The sequence below is a fragment of the Eretmochelys imbricata genome, chromosome 8, assembly GCF_965152235.1.
Source record: "Eretmochelys imbricata isolate rEreImb1 chromosome 8, rEreImb1.hap1, whole genome shotgun sequence".
Classification (NCBI taxonomy): Eukaryota; Metazoa; Chordata; order Testudines; family Cheloniidae; genus Eretmochelys; species Eretmochelys imbricata.
The window spans coordinates 81223666-81244840 of NC_135579.1; the positions used below are offsets into that span (position 1 = coordinate 81223666).

The 21175-nt window shown below is 38.5% G+C and overlaps 1 protein-coding gene across 1 annotated transcript in view; it reads right to left on the reverse strand.

The window, feature by feature from the left end:
* ADGRL2 (adhesion G protein-coupled receptor L2) overlaps positions 1-21175 on the reverse strand; it is a 159098-nt gene that overhangs the window by 48570 nt on the left and 89353 nt on the right. Inside the window, exons 3-9 of the mRNA XM_077823776.1 lie at positions 19947-20056; positions 14975-14989; positions 13308-14108; positions 3291-3587; positions 2664-2767; positions 1638-1823; positions 643-681 (exon numbers count right to left, since the gene is read on the reverse strand). Coding sequence (XP_077679902.1) covers positions 643-681; positions 1638-1823; positions 2664-2767; positions 3291-3587; positions 13308-14108; positions 14975-14989; positions 19947-20056 — 1552 coding nt within the window. The remainder of the gene's footprint in view (positions 1-642; positions 682-1637; positions 1824-2663; positions 2768-3290; positions 3588-13307; positions 14109-14974; positions 14990-19946; positions 20057-21175) is intronic.

Genomic DNA, 21175 nt, shown 5'->3' on the forward strand with positions numbered 1-21175 from the left:
GTTTCTTCCACTAGCAGTACTGAGTGGTGGCAGTGACATAACTGGCACAGCATCACAGTGTGGGAACTGGGCACTGCAGGGATGGAGGCTGCAGAATCTGCAAGAAACTGAAAGTCAGGTAACAATATACTGCATGCCCCCTGTAGCTTAGATAATGGGGCACTTGGCACATACTGTACTGTAAAGTTACAGGAATGAATTTATTTTTATTTGTAGTCCACCCCCTTAAATTGCTGAATCTGACCTTAGTAATGTCTCTTAACAAAAATCTCTGGAATTTAAGATTGCACCTCAGAAAAAGGGAGAAACTAGCAATATGACACCATTTCTGTTTTATTGACTTTTTTTCTCCATGCACGTAACACAAGGAAACAGAGATATTATCATCTCCAAATCACAATGCTCATTACTGTTCTTGTACTTTTGGATTGGGGGCAGGGAGCAGGAGAAGAGTTGTAAGAGCTGATCATTTGCTTATTCTGAGAGTATTATACCTGTGCAAAGCCAACATTTGTACAGTTGATATGGGGCACAAAACACATTTATCAAAGACTGAAATACATAGGATCATGCAGCAAGATGATAAAGCGTGGCAGGTTGCTGAAGCAGGGTGAAAGCAGGGTGACAGCACAGGAGAGATACCTTAAGGTAAGCCCTGCATGTCTTCTCTCGTTTTTGGAGCTTTTTAGTAAGAAAAAAGAAAATCAGAGGTTAGACACATTCTGGAAGCTACAGAAATATCCAAAAATTAGTCTGATGTGTCAAATCTGCAGTATGCAGAGTCCAGATGTCTGTCTAGTTTTAGCCCAATGTACTTCCATGGGGCCATGCAACATTCTTGGAGAACACTATGCCCCAACCATATACCTGGTTATACCCTTCCTTTCCTTCATGAATGGGAGTTCTGTTCAAACTATGGGTAGACTATGGGCATATGCTTGGTCTTTGGAGAAACTCTGCTCAGCAATATAGCTAGGGATTTTGAATAAAACCATCAACCACTCCTGCAAGAGCTAATATGCCAAGAATGTAGCTGCCAGAGTGGGAGATGTGAGAGGATGGGATGGCCTTTCCAAAACAGACTGGGTGAAAAATCCTTAATTTATGTTGTGCTGACTGAATCACAGTGGGCAAGAGACAACCCGTGCCCTGAAGTTTAGCACCCACAACAGGAAAACTGGAATGATAATCTTATTATGATTCACATTCAAGAACATCAAGAGATAGTTTTATCTGTGATCATATTTGCCAGTAGTAATAACTGGGTACATGTTTAATATACCCAATTATCGTTAGTAACTAATGCTTGGGTCTTAAATGGACTAACAAAGGCTCTGATCCTGCAATCGGTTTCCATGAAGATATGCTACTCCCCAGAGTTCAATAGTGTCACTTCTTCTCAAACCAGAGGTGATATATTCAATATTTGAATAAGCATACACACATTTTATATTTGAACCCAGTCATCTATTGAGCGTCATGTCAGCCAGTTAATAAAATTTACACTTTATTGTGGATTTGTTTTTTTCTTAAATCTTTATTTGTACAGTAGGAGTAAAGCTCAGATTTGGCAGTAATGTTTCTGAAAGGAAAAAAAAAGATTATCCTAGAAAATGGAGGTGTGGGAAGCTGTGTACCTTGTTATAACTCCGCCCAGCTGAGTCTTTTTCACTAGGCCTCAGTTCTTGCAGTTGAGCATCAAGAATGTCCACCAACTGTTCCATCAACCTCACTGATGAACTCACATCACCAGCAAAAACTGGTCCTTTGGTGTGTTTAGCCAGTTCATTGGCCAGACTAGCAGCATTTTCTCCACTTCTGATCTGAAATGACAATTTATATTATCTCAGCAGGATCCGTTGTTCTGCTTGTGGCTTCCAATTCTTATTCTCTGTATACCTTTGTTGTGGTGAAATAATCATTTGCACATACGTTGAAATCCGCAACTAACTGAACCAATAACTTTATCTCCGCAGATTAAAAGTTCTTAGATCCATGACACACAAAACCAGTTCTTAACAGCCATCAAATCCAGAAATCAGATTGGTGATTTTGGGTCAGATCTTCTTTTCATCTTCACTTTTATTTTACCACTGTTATCAGACACTAATAAATCTTTTTGTTCATACCAGTGTTTGAGGCATTTGAAAGTCAAGCAGCTGGTAGTGATGGCAAATTATTTAGTTTCAAAACTTCACTAATGCTCATTAGGGAGGGGAAGCACAAAAAGTGATGCTGCACTCTAATCAGATTCTGTTTTGAATGCATTTTTTTAGAATTCTAGTTTCTTCCATCATTTTCAGTTAGCTAAACATCTGCTTACACAGTACATATTTTGGTGTGCACTTTATAGTACTTGATTTATTAGGTGAATGTATTTTTTTCTATTGAACATCAAAAAGCGCGTCTGAATTTAATAGAAATGAAATTAAGCAAGCATGGACTCATTAAAAGAGTTTAATTTAGAAAACAGCTTACCAAAGAACACATGTGAATCTAGCTTTCAGTAAATGCTTTACAGACAAAGTATGCATAATTCTTTCTGCTTTTAAATTGAACAAAGAGTAATAAAGATGGTTTCAACATACAAAGCTGAATAATTTATGTTCAGAGTTAAAACCCTTAATCACCAGTGTGTATCATATTAAAAGGTTCCAACCAACCTTCTGAGCCAGCTGATTTACCCAGTGTGAGGTACAGTTGCTAAGATCAGGGCCCTTAGGGTTCCATGTTCCAGTGGAAACCATGCAGAGATACGAGGCAGTTCCTACAACAGATGTAGAAACAACAGTGAAATTGAAACCATTTTTCTGCATGCATTCGGGAAATCAGCTACAATGCACTCCATACTCTATATTAAATTTTGAATAGCACTAGTGGAAACAACTGACAATAACTGACAAAACGTAAGAAAATAATGTAAATTACAAACGGCAATACACAAGTCAGGGTAAAATATCAGACTTTCACAGCAAACAAAAAGCTCTTGGTTTTCCCTAGAAATCATCCAGAGAGCAGCTCCTAATGGGAAAGGCAGCTGTAAAGCAACCTTCTCTACAGTTCTCAAGCAAAGACCTAAAGTTTGCCCTGGATTCTTGAAAAGTGTGTGTGAGGTAATTCTGTACCTATTCTCAAATGTCTTTTATAGATCAAAGCATGAACAAACGCTACATACTTCAAGTAACAAAAATCATGAGAGTTTGAGATTACCCAAAACAAAAAATGCCATAAGAGTTGTCCATTCTTTTTGAAACATTTACTTGAGATCAAGATTTTTTTTAAGGCAATACCTCGAGTTCCTTTGGGACAAGGACGTTCAACCATCATTCCTCTTTGTGTCTGAGGCCAGCTAATCCCCCTGGCCTCATCAGGTTCACAGAATCTCTCTGGCAAAGGGAAAAAACTTGTCACTGGAGGAATTTTCGTTGTGGAAACTGCTGGTGGTGGCTTGGGCCCTCTGCTTCCTTCCTTTGTGCCTCCAGCTAATGTTGTGCTTATGGGGCCTTTCTGTGAAGTCGTGCTTACGGTTGACACAGTGGTTTTGTATAGCTCTGCTGAAGAAGTTATTGTCACTGCGGTAGTAGGCACTGTAGGGAGAAAATAAAGAGTAATAATAAAAATAATGGTTCTTCAAAATAGTGAAGAAAGGTAACAAAAGGTTATGTGATTTTACATGATTCTCTGGTGTCTTTTTTTCTTTATTTCAGTATCAATCTTTTGTGCTCTCTACAGTCACTGTTAAGCATATAATTCTGAATGTCTATTTTTTTTTAATTCTCTCAGTCTCAAATTAACATGATGGTTCAGTACATTTTGTTTACACCTTTTCTCTGATACAAATTGATAGTTACATTTCTAAAGGCCGAGAGGCACTAGTAACGAATTATCAGTACATGACAAATACACATAAAACAATTAAACACGTTCTAATGACCTTAAAAAAGAGCAGTCTGATAGAATAATTTAAATCAACGTGCTGTAAACAATCAAGCTCAGTGTAACAACAAAAAATTGTGGACTGTAAATAACTAGGGCATTTAAAAATCTAAAAAAACATCGAGTCACCAACTCTACACTTTGCAGGAAAATAATTACTGTAACATCTTCCCACCCGGCATCATTCTTGCTTGATTAGATCCCAACAGAAGAAAAGCCTAGAATGTATGTGTTGTCTTAGTTTTTGATCATCTTGGGTTTTAACTATATATATATATATATATATATATATATGTATATAAAGCAGATATGAAGAAACGAGTAATTCAAGCCTGTGGCAAGTACATGGCTTAATCTTCTGTGTCAAGACACCACTGGGTTAGGCCAAATAATTTCTGATTTGAGACCTACAATGGATTGATTCTGCTGACCCACATAGGGAATGTACTAACAAATGTGCTGATGAAATACAGAACAGATCTGTTTGGAGTGCTATTAAGTTACAGAAGTATAATATTGGTATCTGTGAATATTATGCTCACCACCATAATTTGTTCATCTGATAGCAATAAAAGCCAGTGGAAGAATGCAGCTGCATCATTTGTTATTTCTGCATCTCCACAGGTATGCACGATGCTTTACAGACAAAGCAAAGACAAGCATCTGCCCTGAAGAATTTACAAATGAAGGACAGGCATTTACTTCACCTCTTATCAGACAATACTGGAAACAAGTGGCTTTGACATTTTTCCGTTTTTGGGGTTGTTGGGTTTCGTTTTTTTTCTGTTACTTCTCATAGGCTAACCCTAATTATACAAAAGGAATTTTCATCTCATGTCCTTGGGTTATGACTTATCAAAAATATACATACTTGAAATTAAATTAAACCACAAGTGCAAACAAGAAAAGAAGTACCCAAGCTGTCTTTCAGAATTTTTCAAAAAATGTTTTAAGAGTCTCAAATGTTGTTTACATATTTCACGTTACACAATCTTTTTTTATTAAAATCTTTTTTCACACTATTCACTTATAACAATTCCTCCTGGATAAATGTTTTATAGACACTAACAACTGACCACGCTAAAGTAAAAATTTACACTGCAATTTTTGATTTGTTTTCAGTTTCAAGTTCTTAAAGAGCAAACTAAATTTCTTGCAAAAACAATATATGCAAAGATATTCGTTCTCACATTATTCTCCATCTCAATCAGAACCTTCTTAAATTTGCATCTTATTTTCAGTCTAATTTATTTACTGTTTGAGTACTGCCTGTGTAATCCTGCTGAACTTCTTGCCTACCCAGCTGCAGCAAAAACCTATTCAAACCTGTCTATCTTTTTTTTGTAAGTATTTGCATGACATCTTGTGAAACCTCTGTAATTTTCTTTTGATTACAATGCAGCCAGGCTTTCAGTGCTTTCTCAATTAACATTTGTCAAAAGCATCACAATCACTTGAAGAAGTGTCAAGTAACTGCTGCTGAATCAGGTGCTGAGAGTGGGGAGGGGAGAATAGAGCAGGGGAGAACAGATTATAACTATTATCCTATATATCCCATGACACACAGTGCTAATTAGTACATATTTAATCACTGAACTCTGTATTAACAATATTGCAATTAGTACTGTTTTATTAGACCTTTACTTTTGGTTTTGGGACAAGAATAGTCTAAATACTATAGGAACTAGCTAAATATCCATAAAAGGACTCATGACAAATATTTGAAATTCAATAGTGAGATGACTATTTTAAGAACACAATTTCATACTGCAACTCTGAGTGCAGCTGATCTGCTGCAGACTATTTTCAATGCTACCCATTAAAATAAATTATACAGCACATCTACTTTGGTTTTAAAGATGATCTGCAAATACTGCTAATAAGAAAGACATTTTCAAAATTATTTATAATCCCTAATTAGTAATAACATAAAATCACAAAAATAAAATTTTAAAAAACTATCTGCAAAATACTCTTCTCAAGACCGGAGTGGAATTCCATATCTGAAAGAGCACACTACAATAATCCAAATGGAGTTGGAAGTGCAGGGAAGGAGAAGCACCTTCAGTGGAAAATGTTAAAAGAATGACACACAATTCATGAAATCACTTTTGAAAAACATCTAGCATTTAAAAGGCAGGTCATCTTGTTTTTAAGGAACTATCGGACGATATACTCTACAACGTAATCTAAGATTTCTGTTTACTCTAGGCGCAAAACTGGAGTTTATTCTTTTTCATTGCAATTTAATTCGAATCATGACTGTTAGGTAATGTCTGTACTGCACTAGGAAGGAGCGAACATGCAAGCCTCATATACCATCAACCAGAATTTTCATTTTGAGGAGGTGATGGCGTCAAGTAACTGCTTACACCCCAGGACTGCATCTCAGAGTCAGGTAGAAAATCACCCTCTTGTGCCCAGGAGCGGGGATGGGACTGCAGAGGGTTAAGGAATGTTTAATTTGCCTCACACATCAAAACTAAAGGAGTTATGAAATCTCGTTTTGTGTGGTCTTAACTTTTACACTGGGCTACAATACTTGTGGCAATGGGAGGAGAAACCTTCCTTTTAAAAAAAAAATAATTTGTGAGAATGTGTTCAACTGAAACTGGACTGCACAAACAAACAAAAAGAGGTAAACATAATTACTGTGTAGAAGGTAAATTAGCGTAGATTTGTATCATCCTTTTTCCTAGACCAAATTTAAATTAATACTCAACTAGCCAAATAGGGTTGCCAACTTTCTAATTGCACAAACCCGAACACCCTACCCTGCCCCCTCCCCTGAGGCCACGCCCCTTCTCTGAGGCCTTGCCCCTGCTAACTCCATCTTGCCTCCCTCCATCGCTCACTCTCCCCCACCCTCACTCACTTTCACCAGGCTGGGGCAGGGGCTGGCGAGTGGGGGACTGAGGGCTCTGGATGGGGGTGCAGGCTCCGGGATGGGGCCAGAAATTAGGAGTTCTTAGTGTGGGAGGGGGTCCAGGCTGGGTCAGGGAGTTCGGGTGTGGGAGGGTGTGAGGGCTCTGGGGTGAGGCTGGGGATGAGAGGTTTGGGGTGCAGGAGCAGGCTCTGGCTGGAGGCTGAGGGCTTTGGAGGGGGCTCAAGGCTGGGGTATTGGAGGAGGTTTGGGGTGCGGGCTCTGGGAGGGAGTTTGAGTGCGGGAGAGGGCTCACGGATGCGGGCACTGGCCAGGCAGCGCTTACCTCGGTCGGCTCCCGGAAGCAACCAGCATGTCCCTCCGGCTCCTAGGCTCAGGGCCACAGTTCCCTGTGCCTAGGAGCGGGACATCCCGGCTGCGTCTGGGAGCCGTGTGAAGCCAAGGCAGGTAGCGAGCCTGCTTTAGCCTCGCTGTGCCACCAACCAGATTTTTAGCGGCCTATTAAAATCTCCCGGATTGCTTTCAATAGTCACCGGGAGACCGAGGCCAATTCTGGTAAACTCCCAGCCAATCCGGGAGGGTTGGAAACCCTCTACCCAAATGGATTACTCCTTCCACCACTGAAAATATAGGAACCACTGGGGTGAAATACAGCAACTATTTAACAGTGTGCTATGTAACAGAATAGCCTAATAATTTAAGACAAGGAGTAAATAATTATTTTCCTCCGAATGGAAAGGAAAGGGGAACTTAGACAGTAAAGGCCAGATTACCAAAGGTATTTAGTAACTGCTTTTCAAAATCCCACTAGGCATCTAAGTGACTAACTCTCACTGAAATGCTTAACTCCCATTGACTTCAATGGAAGTTGGGGCCTAGGCAGTTTTAAAAATTCTACAATGTTCCTATCTGCATCTTTAGGTGCTTAAATACCTTTAAAAATCTGGCCTTAAATCCCAATGACTTTCAATGAGACGTAGCCACCTACATGCCTAAATCGATTCTGAAAATGAGACTTCGGGCTTGTCTACACTTAAAACGCTGCCCCATTGCAGCTGCACTGCAGTAACGCTTCAGTGAAGCCACTACCTGTGCCAACAGGAGGGCTTGACCCAATGGCATAAGTATTGTACCTCCCCGAGAGGAGGTAGCAAGGTCCACAGGAGAATTCTCCTATAGACATAGCACTGTCTACACCAGTTAGGCTGGTTTAACTGCATCTCTCAGAGGTCTAGATTTTTCATATCCTTGAGCAACATAGTTATACCGATTTTATTTCCGAGTATAGACCAGGCCTGAGGCTTCTAAGTCACTTAAGCACTTTTGAAAATTACCCTAATAAAGTAACAATAGACACATTGGCACTTGGCTAGGTCACTGAGTTAACACTTCCTGTTCCCACAAACAGTGCCGTCGGATTTGAAATAGCCCACAAGTAGCAAGGGCCTTTATTTTACAGCTCTTCTGAAAGATGGCCCCCTAGCACAGACCTGGGGTATTGTTTCAGTAGTGACTCAGGGAAATCACCAGCACTTGCTGCAGCACCTAGGTATTAAGAAGTTGAGCAGCCAGCTATTAACTCAGCCAATCCTGCTTAGCTGAGAACACAAAGTTAGCATAGCCATCTTCTTAATTGATATCTGCACATGATAATAAAGGTTTCAGTAAACTGGCAAAATTGCTTCAGATGAAAACTGGGTTAATTGGCTCCCAGTATCTCATCTCTTTCACCATGACCACTCCTCAATCAATCAGCAGCATGAGATAATGGCGGAGATCTGATTTTCTTTAGCAGTTTGCTGCCTGACTCCATGGAAGATTCTTGGGGTGATAAAGATTTATTTGCACCAACTTCCCATTATTTTAAGGCTTGGGTAATGGCACTATAAGGGCTTGTGCTCTACACAGACCCACAGCTGCTATATTTTCCTGCAGTGATCTGATAAAATGTAATGATAGTTAACATGCTGCAAATAAGGAGAATGAACTCCAGTTTGAACTGTTTTGCACGGTTAGCGCAAATTGGAATGAACATAGATTAAATCTTCCCCTAATTCACTGAGAAAAGGATCTGCCTTCTCTTTGATGCCAAAGAAGCATTACAGAGTAACAACATATCCATTTTTGAAAATACCCCCTGCTCCTCCTAATTCTTTCAATTTAGAAAGTATTTTATTTCTGAATTTCTCTGCCTTCTTGCATTCTTTGGGTGTCTGTGATATGTGTAGTAGAAAAAATACAGTATCCTCACCCACAGGGCTTGCCAGCCAACTAAAGAAGAATCTGGTATGGTGCACACACTTGTTTTGAGTTGTATCTGTTTGTTATTTTAAGTCAAAATATATTTTATTACTAATTTAGGAATACAACTTTTTAAAAACTTTTCTTTTCACTTAACCCAAGAAACCACATTCCTGCACAGTTTTTATGTGGTTTCCATCATACAAAGTATTCAAAGTGCTGTGGAGAGAGTGTTAGCATAGAGAACACTTTACAGAACTATGTACAGTAATTCCCATAAGTGCAGAGAGGGGAAAAACAACATACAAAGGATGAAGTCAAGGGAATGAGCTGTGAAGGAGAGAAAAGGCCAATGTGATATGGGTCTGTTTCTTGGTGCAAGAGAGTACTTTGGTCACAACATTCTGAATTCCCTGAAGGATTGAGGAATATTGTAAAATAGGCAATTGCAAAAGCAGAGATTGTGATTACGGCATGGATAAGGGTTTCAGCAAAGGCAGGGTCAAAGTAAGATCAAATACTGGCAATATTCTAGAGATTGCAATAGGCAGAATTAAACATAAGGGAGACATCTGAAGAAGGAAAACACAGGTCTGAGGTCAAGAGTGAGTCCAAGATTTTTGGTCTTGGGAGTAATGCGAATGTCTGACTTCAGGAGTGAGAGTCAGATATGACAAAGAAGTCTTTTTACCCAGGAGGACTTCAGTCTTTGAAACACTCAGCATTTGGAAGTTATGGTGTAGCCAAGCACTGACAGAGTCAAGACAGCAGACAGACAGGTGACAGAGGGATCAGAGAGAGTCATTACTGCTCCCACTCGAAAGAAAAGTGACACAGATTGCTAAATTTTCCATAAGGGCTCCAAATTAACCATTCCAACAGAAGAAGTCAAAGCCAGGATGTCTGCTTTTGCGGCACTAACTCTAGGACATCATTAAATGCTTGATACTAGGGTATTTTAGGACAAGGCAGCAAAAAAACAAGGTGCTATGGTTAAAAGATGTAGAAACAACACCCAACTTTATGAACAGACAGTTAAGAACATAAGAATGGCCATACTGAGTCAGACCAATAGTCCATCTAGTCCAGTATCCTGTCTTCTGACAGTGGCCAATGCCAGATGCTTCAGAAGGAATGGAATGAACAGAACAGGGCAATTATCAATTGATCCATCCCAATATCCAGTCCCAGCTTCTGGCAGTCTGAGGCTTAGGGGCACCCAGAGAGCATGGAGTTGGGTTCCTGACTATCTTGGCTAATAACCACTGCTGGACCTATCCTCCCTGAACTTACCTAATTCTTTTGGCCATCACAACACCCTCTGGGAATGAGCTCCACATATAAAGTGTGCATTGACAGTTGTTATAAATGATCTTGTGCAAGTACTAAAAAACAAAAAACAAAAACAAAAAACCCTTCTAGTCAACCTAATAATTTCAAAATTTGATCTCCAGTCTCCAGCCTACCAATAAGTAGCTTACACATGCAGACATCAAAATCACATTGTAATAAGAAAACTGATGGTCAATTTATACAGTTTAAATGAATATTATGCTGACACTGAAGTGATCTGAGCATTTTATACAAAAAAATATTAGCTTTAAGGGTTTCTTCCTAATCCTTCTATGACTTATTATTTGTTTATTTAAAGGGCATTCATATTAGGCAGCTTCTGTCCCTCTTCAATGCGCTGTTTCTTTTACTATGGGGTGCTGGCTTAGGGTATGTTTACACTGAAGCTCAGAGTGTGCTTCCCAGCAGATCATAGAATCATAGAATATCAGGGTTGGAAGGGACCCCCGAAGGTCATCTAGTCCAACCCCCTGCTCGAAGCAGGACCAATTCCCAGTTAAATCATAATCAGATAGACTGACTCGTGCTAGTTCAGCTCGAGCTAGCTAAAAATACATACTGTAGTCAGGGGTTGCCTGACCAGCAGCTCGGGTTAGCTGCGTACAAAACTGCTCTGACTCCCTGGATACACACTCAGGTGGCTAGACTGAGCCGCTACCCAGGCTATCCCTGCCTACACTGCTATTTTTAGCCTGTTCGCTAGCACAAATCCATCTACCCAATCTGGGAAGAATAATCTCAGCTGCAGTATAGACATACCTTTAGACTGAAGGAGATTTATGGTAAAATTTATTTTTAGTTCTTATATATATGTGTGTGTATGTGATTATATATATTAGGGATGTCAATTAATCGCAGTTAACTCATGCATTTAACTAAAAAAAATTAATCCCAATTAAAAAAATCAATCACAATTAATCGCAGTTTTAATCACACTGTTAAACAATAGAATACCAATTGAAATGTATTAAGTGTATTTTGGATGTTTTTCTGAATTTTCAAATATATCAATTTCAATTACAACACAGAATACAAAGTGTACACTGATCACTTTGTATTATTTTTATTACAAATACTTGCACTGTAAAAATGATAAACAAAAGAAATAGTATTTTTCTCTTCACCTCAGACAAGTACTGTAGTGCCATCTCTTTATCATGAAAGTGCAACTTACAAATGTAGATTTTTTTTTGTTACATAACTGCATTCAAACACATAACAATGTAAAACGTTAGAGCCAACAAGTCCACTCAGTCCCACTTCTTCATCCAATCGCTAAGAGAAACAAGTACATAGATCTATTTGTGTGTCTGTAGTAAAACAAAATTAAAAATCAATATACACTCACTGTCTTCCACTGAGCTGAAAACTGTAACAGTATAATTACACACAGACTCTCAAACCAACCCCAACATTTTCTAAAGATACCTTCATGGATGAACAGTGAAAACTCTGTGGCTAACACTCTATTCTATATAAGGAAGGGAAGAGTAGTATTAGCAAAGAGCTCAAAAAGCTCTTTACTCCCTTTCAAACTCTTGCTTCACTCACCTGCTGTTTGACTAGAGCTCCAACAGTGAACCAAACCCTAGGGCAGTTGCCCCAGTCCCATAAAATCCTTAGAACCAGCATCTGCTTTCCAATTGACCCCATCATCGTCAAACATTCCTCAGCATCCAGTTACAACATAAAACAACATTCCAAAAACAATCTAAGGTGGCTGGGCTACATACAGTTTTTGTACCAGTATAATTACAGGTATGTCAGTTAGGGGGTGGGATTTTTTTCATCAAAATAGTTATACCTGTACAACAGTTAGTGTGGACGCATTAATACCAGTACGAAGGTACCTTATACCAGTATAGCTTGTTCTCCTTCCTGTACTAGGAATAGCTACACCGGTAAAAAGGACTTTTTACCAATATAACTGTATTCACAGTAGTGGGGGTAGTACCACTTTGACTTTACTATATAGCTGAAGTGGTACAACTTTTGTGCATAGTAGACAAGACCTTACTATAAGACTTTCTGAAGTGGAAAAAAAAGTTACTAAATGTACACATTAATGACAAGAGAAGTGAAACATTTGCCTTCAACGATAAAGAAGCTTGTCAAAATTTTTCTCTCTCCCTGTATCCCCCTTCCCAAAATGTTCCACAGAGTAGTTCTTCATGAATTTACTCTACCTCTTGGTGTTAACTTGTGGTTCATAGTTGTTGAAGTAATTTCTTTTGAGATCTGTGTCCCAAAAGGCCCCCCCACCCTTTTTTTAAGAGAGCTGATGCAGATAGTTGTGTTCATTTCAGATTGACTGCAATTGTTACAGACTTACCTGGAAGACTAATGTGTAATTCCACAATGTTATAATGTGCTAGAAAGATGTAGGATAATCTTGTCTAAGCAGATACTGGAGACAGTGCAAGAAGGATGGAAAAACTTTAGAACATTTATACCTGGTATTGCACATTAACCCCTTCAGTCCCCCCAAAACCTCCTGGCACACATCTCTTTCACCTGCTGGTGCCAAGAAGTTAAAAGGTCTGTAGATACATTTTAATCAATTTAAAAGTCAGGAAGCAGAGCACAAAAGCTAACAGGTTTCTGGCTCAAAATGAATGAAATTAGGTCTTATTTCAACAGATCTCCTCTAGTACAAGTGACACAAATACAAGCATTTATTCCTAATAAAATAACTATCTGGTGTTTTAGAACTTTAAAGTAGGCACTTCAATGTGTGTCATACCAACAAAAAATAACACTGCCATGGGTACTAGTACCTAAGAAATCCTCCTTGCCCTTCAGCCAAAATCAAGGTCTATAAACAAAAATGTCCAAATATATGTTATATCAATGATGATACAAGTGGATTGCTGAAGTAAAAGCAAATGCTTACCTTGGGCAGGGTCAGGTGGGCCAAACTCTAGAGAGTATCGTAGAATGAAGTTGTTGTTCCACACATACAGATGGTTATCTCTTGGGTTGTAATCCACTGCTGCAATGTACTGGTACTGGTTGGGGAAGGGAACTTCTACATTTTCTCCTCTGCTTAACCTGGTGTTGTAAATGTAATCAATTGCATTCTTGCCAGTTTCACTTTCGTTGTCTTGATACACTGATCGGACTACATAGAGGACTCCACATATCATAAAAGCATTGGATGCTGCCCGTTTGTCATATGTGGTTTCCCATGTTGCTTCAAAGCGAAGAGTGTATGGATTCAACTGGCTAATAACTATCATTCCGTTGTTTTGTTCCGTAGCATAAATTACCCATAAGCCATTTTCATCAACTGCTAAATCAATATCAGTCTTTCCTCCCCATCTGTATGGAGAAGTGTCATGGTAGTTAGCATAATTGATAATGGCCTCTCCACTCTTAATTCTAGTCCTCAAATCAAACTTTACAATGTTCCTGGTTCTTTCTTTGTTAAAAAATACAGCACCATCATACACCACAAATCCAGTGCCGTCCACTCGATTTGGAAGTTTGTAAGTTGTCTGTTGGCGTCCATTTTGGAAGTCCTCTAAAGAAGCGTATTCTATCAAAGTATCAGTGCGATATGGAGTCCATGGCATGAAGTATATTTTATCTGCAGCCTGGAGAGGATCTTTGCACCAAGCACCTGCCTTTTGTTCAGCTTCATATAAAGACGGTGAGTCCACAATTGCTTTCAACGTCCCCGGGCAAACAAAAACTAACAGTCACAGAGAGAAGTAAGACAAGAATTATGTCAAATTAAAACATTCATGCACCTAAAAAGACTAGGTAAGTCACAATGACTGAGTCAGGAAGAAAAGAGTCATTTAATTTTATAATAATTACAATTATCACTCTTTATCATCCACTTTTCTTAAAGTTACCATGTTCTTATTGTACCAGTATGTAAAGTGGATGGGAACTGTTTTCACTAGTACAGACCAAGGCTCAATCACACACATGTACATCTAAAAATGTAGAGCTAATCTTGCATTTTAATCTTAGACTTTAGTGAGTACAGCATTTAGGCTCCAGAGCTTTTAACTGGTGTGTAGTACTGCGGTAGGTCATTTCAGTAAAAAAATCACATCAAATTGTTCAGAACTTTAAGAAGTGGTGAGGCTGAAAAAGGAGGTGCCTCGATTAAAAATAAAGAAACAAAACAAATCGTCAGGTATATAGAGAAAGCAATTAGGAGCAGAGAAAACAAAACACAACCAAAGCAATGAATGAAATAGACCAGGAAACCCTGTAACCAAGGCATGCTATGGAGAGGGTTCTGGAAGCCAGGCAAGATGACATTTGATTAACAGGAAAGTACCCAAGGATGAGAGAAAGAGAGGGAAAGAGAGAAAGCACGGGACTCTCCCCTCCAGCCCCAAGTTTTTCAGACACTATATCCCACCACCTACTTTAAGCAACCAAGTCTCTTTACTGCAAACAGTCGACTTCTTTATGAGGTGTATTTATGAGATCCTGCTGATTATCATAATATCAGAGTGTTGTGGGTAGGGAAAGGGAGGAGGTTAACATCCATAAGGCACATAACAAGGAGCTGGGGTTTGGACTGTATACGTTATTTACCTTTTTGCTCCACTTCTATTTTAAGCATCGGAAGGAAAATAAAAAAGTGCAAGGAAAAAAGAAAGAAGATTAACATAAATTGACTATTAATCTAAGATTAAATTAGTAACAGACGCTAAATATAGGGAGAATAAGAACTGCACTATATTGGATAAAGAGAAATAGACAACAGGAAAACCTAGCAGGAGAAAGATTCTAAAGTTACATAAGTGAACATGGATCAATCATTTTAGTCGTTTAAGGAGGCAAAACCAATATGTTGGCATGTAGTTTCACTTAGTGAACCTGAATAAATAATGAATTACTTCACTAATGCATGATATACGTACCCTTCCCAAACACAATGTATATTCCTATCAAGTTGTTTTTTTTAAATGAAATATTAATATATATTATACACAGGTAGGGGTATGTGTGAGCGCATGTGTGGGCGTGTGCTTATAATCCCCCTGCTCAGTGTTCTGTTTTCCTTTCTTGTAAGTGAAGTGGTTCATTGCCTTTAGTTTTCCTTGGGGTTTCCCCCTCCCCCTTGAATGTTAATTTTCAGAATACTGTAACTTCTCAGTCTAGAACTGCAAAATCAGAGTAAAAGGAACAAGCGAAAATATCTAGAAGAAAGAAGCAAAAGCACAGTAAGCAAGAAGAAAGGAGAAGAAAAAAATTAACATTTAGCTCATTCAGGCATTCTTCAGCATCATCGACTAAGCCCGAATCAGCAAGCTAGTATGTAAAGACAATCATGGCAAGCATTGAAAACAAATACCATCTCCACCACCACACACACCATTAAAGGAAAAAGAAAAGGAGTACCTGTGGCACCTCAGAAACTAACAAATTTATTTGAGCATAAGCTTTCATGAGCTATAGTCTCTAAGGTGCCACAAGTACTCCTTTTCTTTTTGCAAATACAGACTAACACGGCTGCTTCTCTGAAACCTGTCATGAAAGGAAAGTGCTTCGTAAAACAAACCTGATTAGCAGAATTGTTACATTACTGAAGCAAGTCTTTCCCAAAGACGTTTAAAGGAATAGATTATGTAGTTACATGAAGGGTGTTACAACCAAAGTCCCAATAACTACTAGCCATAAAAAACAGTTCACTCTGTCAGTGGGAATTTTGAAGTATGTTCCTTCAGTTTCAATAAATGACCTGGACAATGCCAGTTGTACAACTCCTTTGTAACAGTATTTGTTGATACCAAAGAAGCGTATGAAAACTACCTGTACAGCTATTACACCTTCAGTATTATGGTATTATCTAGGAAATGTATTTCTTTCTTCCACAGAAGATTGTGGATTTTTGGTTTCATTTAACAACATTACCTGTGCTATTGTGTGAGAACAGCACTGACCAAACCGATCTAATATTTCTTCAGGGGACAATTTAGAAACCTTTTTTTTGGTTACCGTTTTTTTGAAATGAATGGTATTTTTCCTAGCCTTGCTCATTTATACATCTTCAGATAACATACTTATTTTCCTGCTATTTGTGGTTATGGACTTATAAAAGTAAACAGAACAGAATTTTTAGGTTGCCACAATTCTGATAGTGACATTCAGATGATTCCATCTGTGAACTATGATGCATGAGCTTATTTCTCAGCAAAGAGCAATATTGTACCTGCTTAGAATTAGTAAGAGTAGGGCAGTTGTGAAAAGACACGGATAACAAAAATCATTAATGGCATGTCTGTTCTGAGTACATTTGTGTACAGCTGTACGCTTTTCAGGGACAGATGGGCTTACTGAAGTAAACAAATGCTTCAAAGTCCAATCAATAGAGAGAGCAATAAAACACTTTTAAAATGTCTTCCATTGAATTCCTGAGTCCAAATAAGACTTAAAATAAAATTTCATGCATAGATGTAGGAAGTAGTGCTTCTGATGTGCTTATTAATCCTACAAGGGCTGACTTCTGTTATTCAATCAAAGTATCAACATATATTGTTCAGCATAATTGAGAGAAATGTCAAGTAGGGCACTCTCAATTTCTCTGTAATTCAATCAATAACATTCTAATTTTAGGACAAAGCAATGCATATCAGATTTGTTTAGAATTCCATTTTTAATGGAGATTCACCCGAGCATCCCAAAAGATCATTTTTATTGAAGAGGATTAGAAAAATATCAGCAATAGATATGAATTTTGAGAGGCAAACAAAAGAAGCTTCTCATAAAGGATTTTGTTATGAGGACCATGAACATAGAACCCAGGGAGCTGTAGCAATACGCATGGTCAGCAAGGTAGCTATGTATTTATGGAGACCAGCAAGACGTGGAAAAGCTAGTATGCTACACACTATCCAAGGGTGAGACATTAAATTCAATGTGTGAGAGAGCTACATCTTTTACCACAAAATCTCACACTCTCAACCATGTTTACTCTCTCTCATGGACAGAATGGAAGTGACCATGAGATTTCATAGGTTTTTTTTAAAAACAAAATCTTGTGATAATTAAAGATTTGGGGGTGAAGGGATAGGAAAAAGAGACCAGTTCAGAAAAATAAGAACAGGAACAAGAACTTTTTTGTTTTTAGGTTTGAAAATGTAGGGATCAGTAATCTCTTCCCTCACCTAGACCTCCAAAAGGCCTAGACGACCTTTTTGAAATCCTTCCTAAGGGATCTAACATGAGTCGAACTCTTACGTTGGGCCAACTGAAATTTGCAAACCTTGGGATTTCAGGTATTCTACATGCCAGCACTGTGTTTTTAAGTGCCACAAAGGGCTCAGAGCACTGAAGATTCAAATAGAGCAGTCAGACCCAGCCCAGAAGGGAGAGAACACTAGAACTGATAAATGCATTTTTGTTGGGCATCAGAGAGAAGTAGTTTTGGAAATATAGGGATAGATGTCGGGAAGTAATCAGAGGGAAGAGAAAAAATGGGAAGGGATAGTGAAACATCACAAGGTTAGGGTATGCCTTTGAATGGTAAAGCTTATCCGGACTGATTCATCAAATCTTCTGGGGGTTGCCAATAGGATAATTCCTGTGACAATGTTGTAACTACTCCTGGTGGTCACCACTATGCAAGCTGCAGTTACAACTTCCTAATCTTCACTTGGGGGGGGGGGGGGGATATCTATCCATCTATCTCCAGAGTCCAGGATAATTAATAATAACAGAATAATTCACAAGGGGCATCAATGGAATTAAACAAAGCAAACATTTTAAGGAATAGAACAGCTACAAGTTAGAGTTCAGCGTAGGCTGCGTTGTGGCACTATACTTCTGATAACTGAAAAAGAAAAGTCCCTGTAGATAGGAATACCCAATCAGTAGAATATATCCACACATGTCTCCCTAAAACAGCATAGAAAATTGTTTTAAAGTTTGATAATATTTGCATAATACTTTTCTCTCTAGATTGGCCTACTGGAACTGGCTCCACGGAAAAAATAACCTTTTGGCATTTGATTGACCTCATGCTTTGGAATAAGATGCACTGCCCTTTTTCTAGGAATTTGGGAACAGAAATTGTGCTGAAGTAAAAATGACTTTAATTAAACAAAATAATATTGGTTAGATTGGGACAAAACGTAACTCCTCAAAAGTGGGACAAGAAAAAAGGTTACAACGAGTCACCAATATTACACATGGGAGGAAAGGTACCAATGAGCAGTGTATAAAGTAGGCGTCCAACCTACAAAGGGTATAGAAAAAGATCATAAAGCATCCATATCACAACACCACAAAAATACACAGCAGGGATGAAAACAAGAGGTGATCTGTGTTTGGCCTTTAATGGATGCTGAATAAAGCTAAAGTAGTGAAGCAATATAGAGCACTGTTTTGGTTTAAGAAGTTTGCATTTCAAAACAATGTGCAAAAACCAATATGGACAGTTTTGGCATGGCTTTACTTATGCCAGAACTCATTCCCTTTTGTTTCTGATGTGTATTTTCTGCTACTTGAGAGTGTTTTGTATCTGAAACAAGCTTTGTTTTTTGTCCAAATGAAAGTTTCGGTTTTGGTTTGAGATCAAGAACATTAACTTTAAAAACTGTTAGAATTTATGAAACAATCACTGTATTGCTAAACTTCACACTGCAAGCATGGCCATTTCTCTGCTGGATTAAAGGAAGAGGGAGAAGTCACTCCAAAGAGTGATCTTAAGAAGAAATGAAAACAGGTGAAAGTGTTGAATCAGCATAACTTTTAAAAACTGAAACACTCTTCAGTTAAAAAAAACCCACAATTTTAATTATAAATGTAAATACTCCTGAATTCTGGCATTAGAAAGAACATTGTGCAAAACTGCTGTAGTGCCACGGACTACTGATTTTTCATTCTTGGTATTAAATTTTAAAATATTATTTTTGAAAGATTATTTCCAGTCACAAAACAAATTCTTTCATTTATGTTAAAGATGAATGTCTATTTATTTTTCCTATGTGTTACTAAGAGATATTTTTTCAATTTATTAATAAATTATTAATTTTGAATTCATGTGCACTTGTGAATGTGCAACTTAACCTGAAAGCACAAAGCTTTCTTGCAAAATTTAATAATAACTGAGACACTTGCCTCCAATACCTCTGTAGTGGGTTCTGTCATACACCCAAGGTAACCACACAGCAGGTAGCCTTTCAAGTTGGTAATGATTAAAACTGAAGTCAATTCCTTCTTTAGAAAACTGTGAGCCAAACCAATTTGTCAGCAACTGGTATTGGGCAAAAGAACAAATTTCTATCTGGCCTACTGAATAGCTAATTCAAGTTTGTTTCTTGAAAAACAGTAGCCTTAAAAGCCAAACACTCAAGAGCACAGACAGACATTTGGCCAGCATCACACTATGGCTTCCTTCCACACTTCGTGAAGCGAATTGGAGGCCCTAGTCTGTAAGTGCTCTGCATGCATAATGGTTCTGTAGGCCATAGACATATGCTTCTTTTGCATGTAGTAGTGCTCCAGCATTAAGTGTGAAGGCTGGAGGAAGTGAACAAGAACCAAAAAAGTTTATACTTACTGTAAGGAACACATTCATACTGAACTTCAAGATATTTGTACGTTCCAGGACAAGGATCAGGAAACACGTCTGACCCAGTAACTACTATACACTGTGTTCGGTTGTTGCACCTGTAAAGGGGACAAGAAGTAAGCTAATTAATTTAAAATGAGATTTTAGTTTGCAAGTTTATACAAAAACAGTGTAATGCAGAGCAGACTCCTTTCATACTTGGGCAATCTAGTCAATAAGGAAACAGAAATAATTAATATTAGATCAGTCAACAGCCATAAATAAAGTGTCAAGATAATATTTCAGTTCAAGCTTCATACACTTAGATCTGGGAGTCAATGTTACTCCAAATATTAACTCCTCCCCTTTGACTGAGGTAACTACACCGCTGGCTCCATACTGATACTCAATAAAGCATGTAATAAATAAATATGGTACATTGTTTCAATGTGAGATGTTTGCAAATTAAAACAGCACTAAGTAACCAATATGAATAGTTCTGACATGGATTTGCTTATGCCAGAACCAATTCCTTTGCTCTTTAGACATGTACACGCTACTGAATGTTTCTGCATCTCAGACAAGCTTTGTTTTCTGTACCAAAAGAGAGCTGTGATTTTGGTTTGAGGGTTTACTACAGATCAAGAACATGAACTTTCAAACTCATAGAAGTTTAAGGAACAATTGATGTATTGCTAAACTTCCCAGTGAAAACATGGCCATTTCTCTGTAGGTTATAGGAAGTAGGAGAAGTCACTGCAAAGAATGACCGGATGAGGATATTTTAAAATAACAGTTAAAACTGCTGAATCGTCAGAGAGTTGTTTAAACTGAAATTTAACAATTTCTCCAAATTAGGGCCTTCCTGTTCTCCTATGCCTTGTGTGAGGGATTGGGGAAGTCGAAAAAGGAATGTAGCCCAAACTATGATGAGGGACTGGCCAGGCCAAATTTGTGTCATTGACATGCAACCTGGCACATAGAATCACAGCTCCACTCCCTCAAATATGGCCTGGCCAGCCCCCCATCATCGTGACAGAGAGGCAGCTGGTCCAAACCTGTCAGCACTGTGACTCCGTGCACCAGATTGCAATGCCTGGAGTGGGGAGCTGAACCCAGCTAGAACTGCAAGAGCTCTGGATGAGTGCAAGGTGAGCATTCCTATCCTCCCATCAGCAGGACCCAACCCGATCCCCCAGTCTCCCATCCAACCTTTTGGCCCATTGTGGCGACCCAAT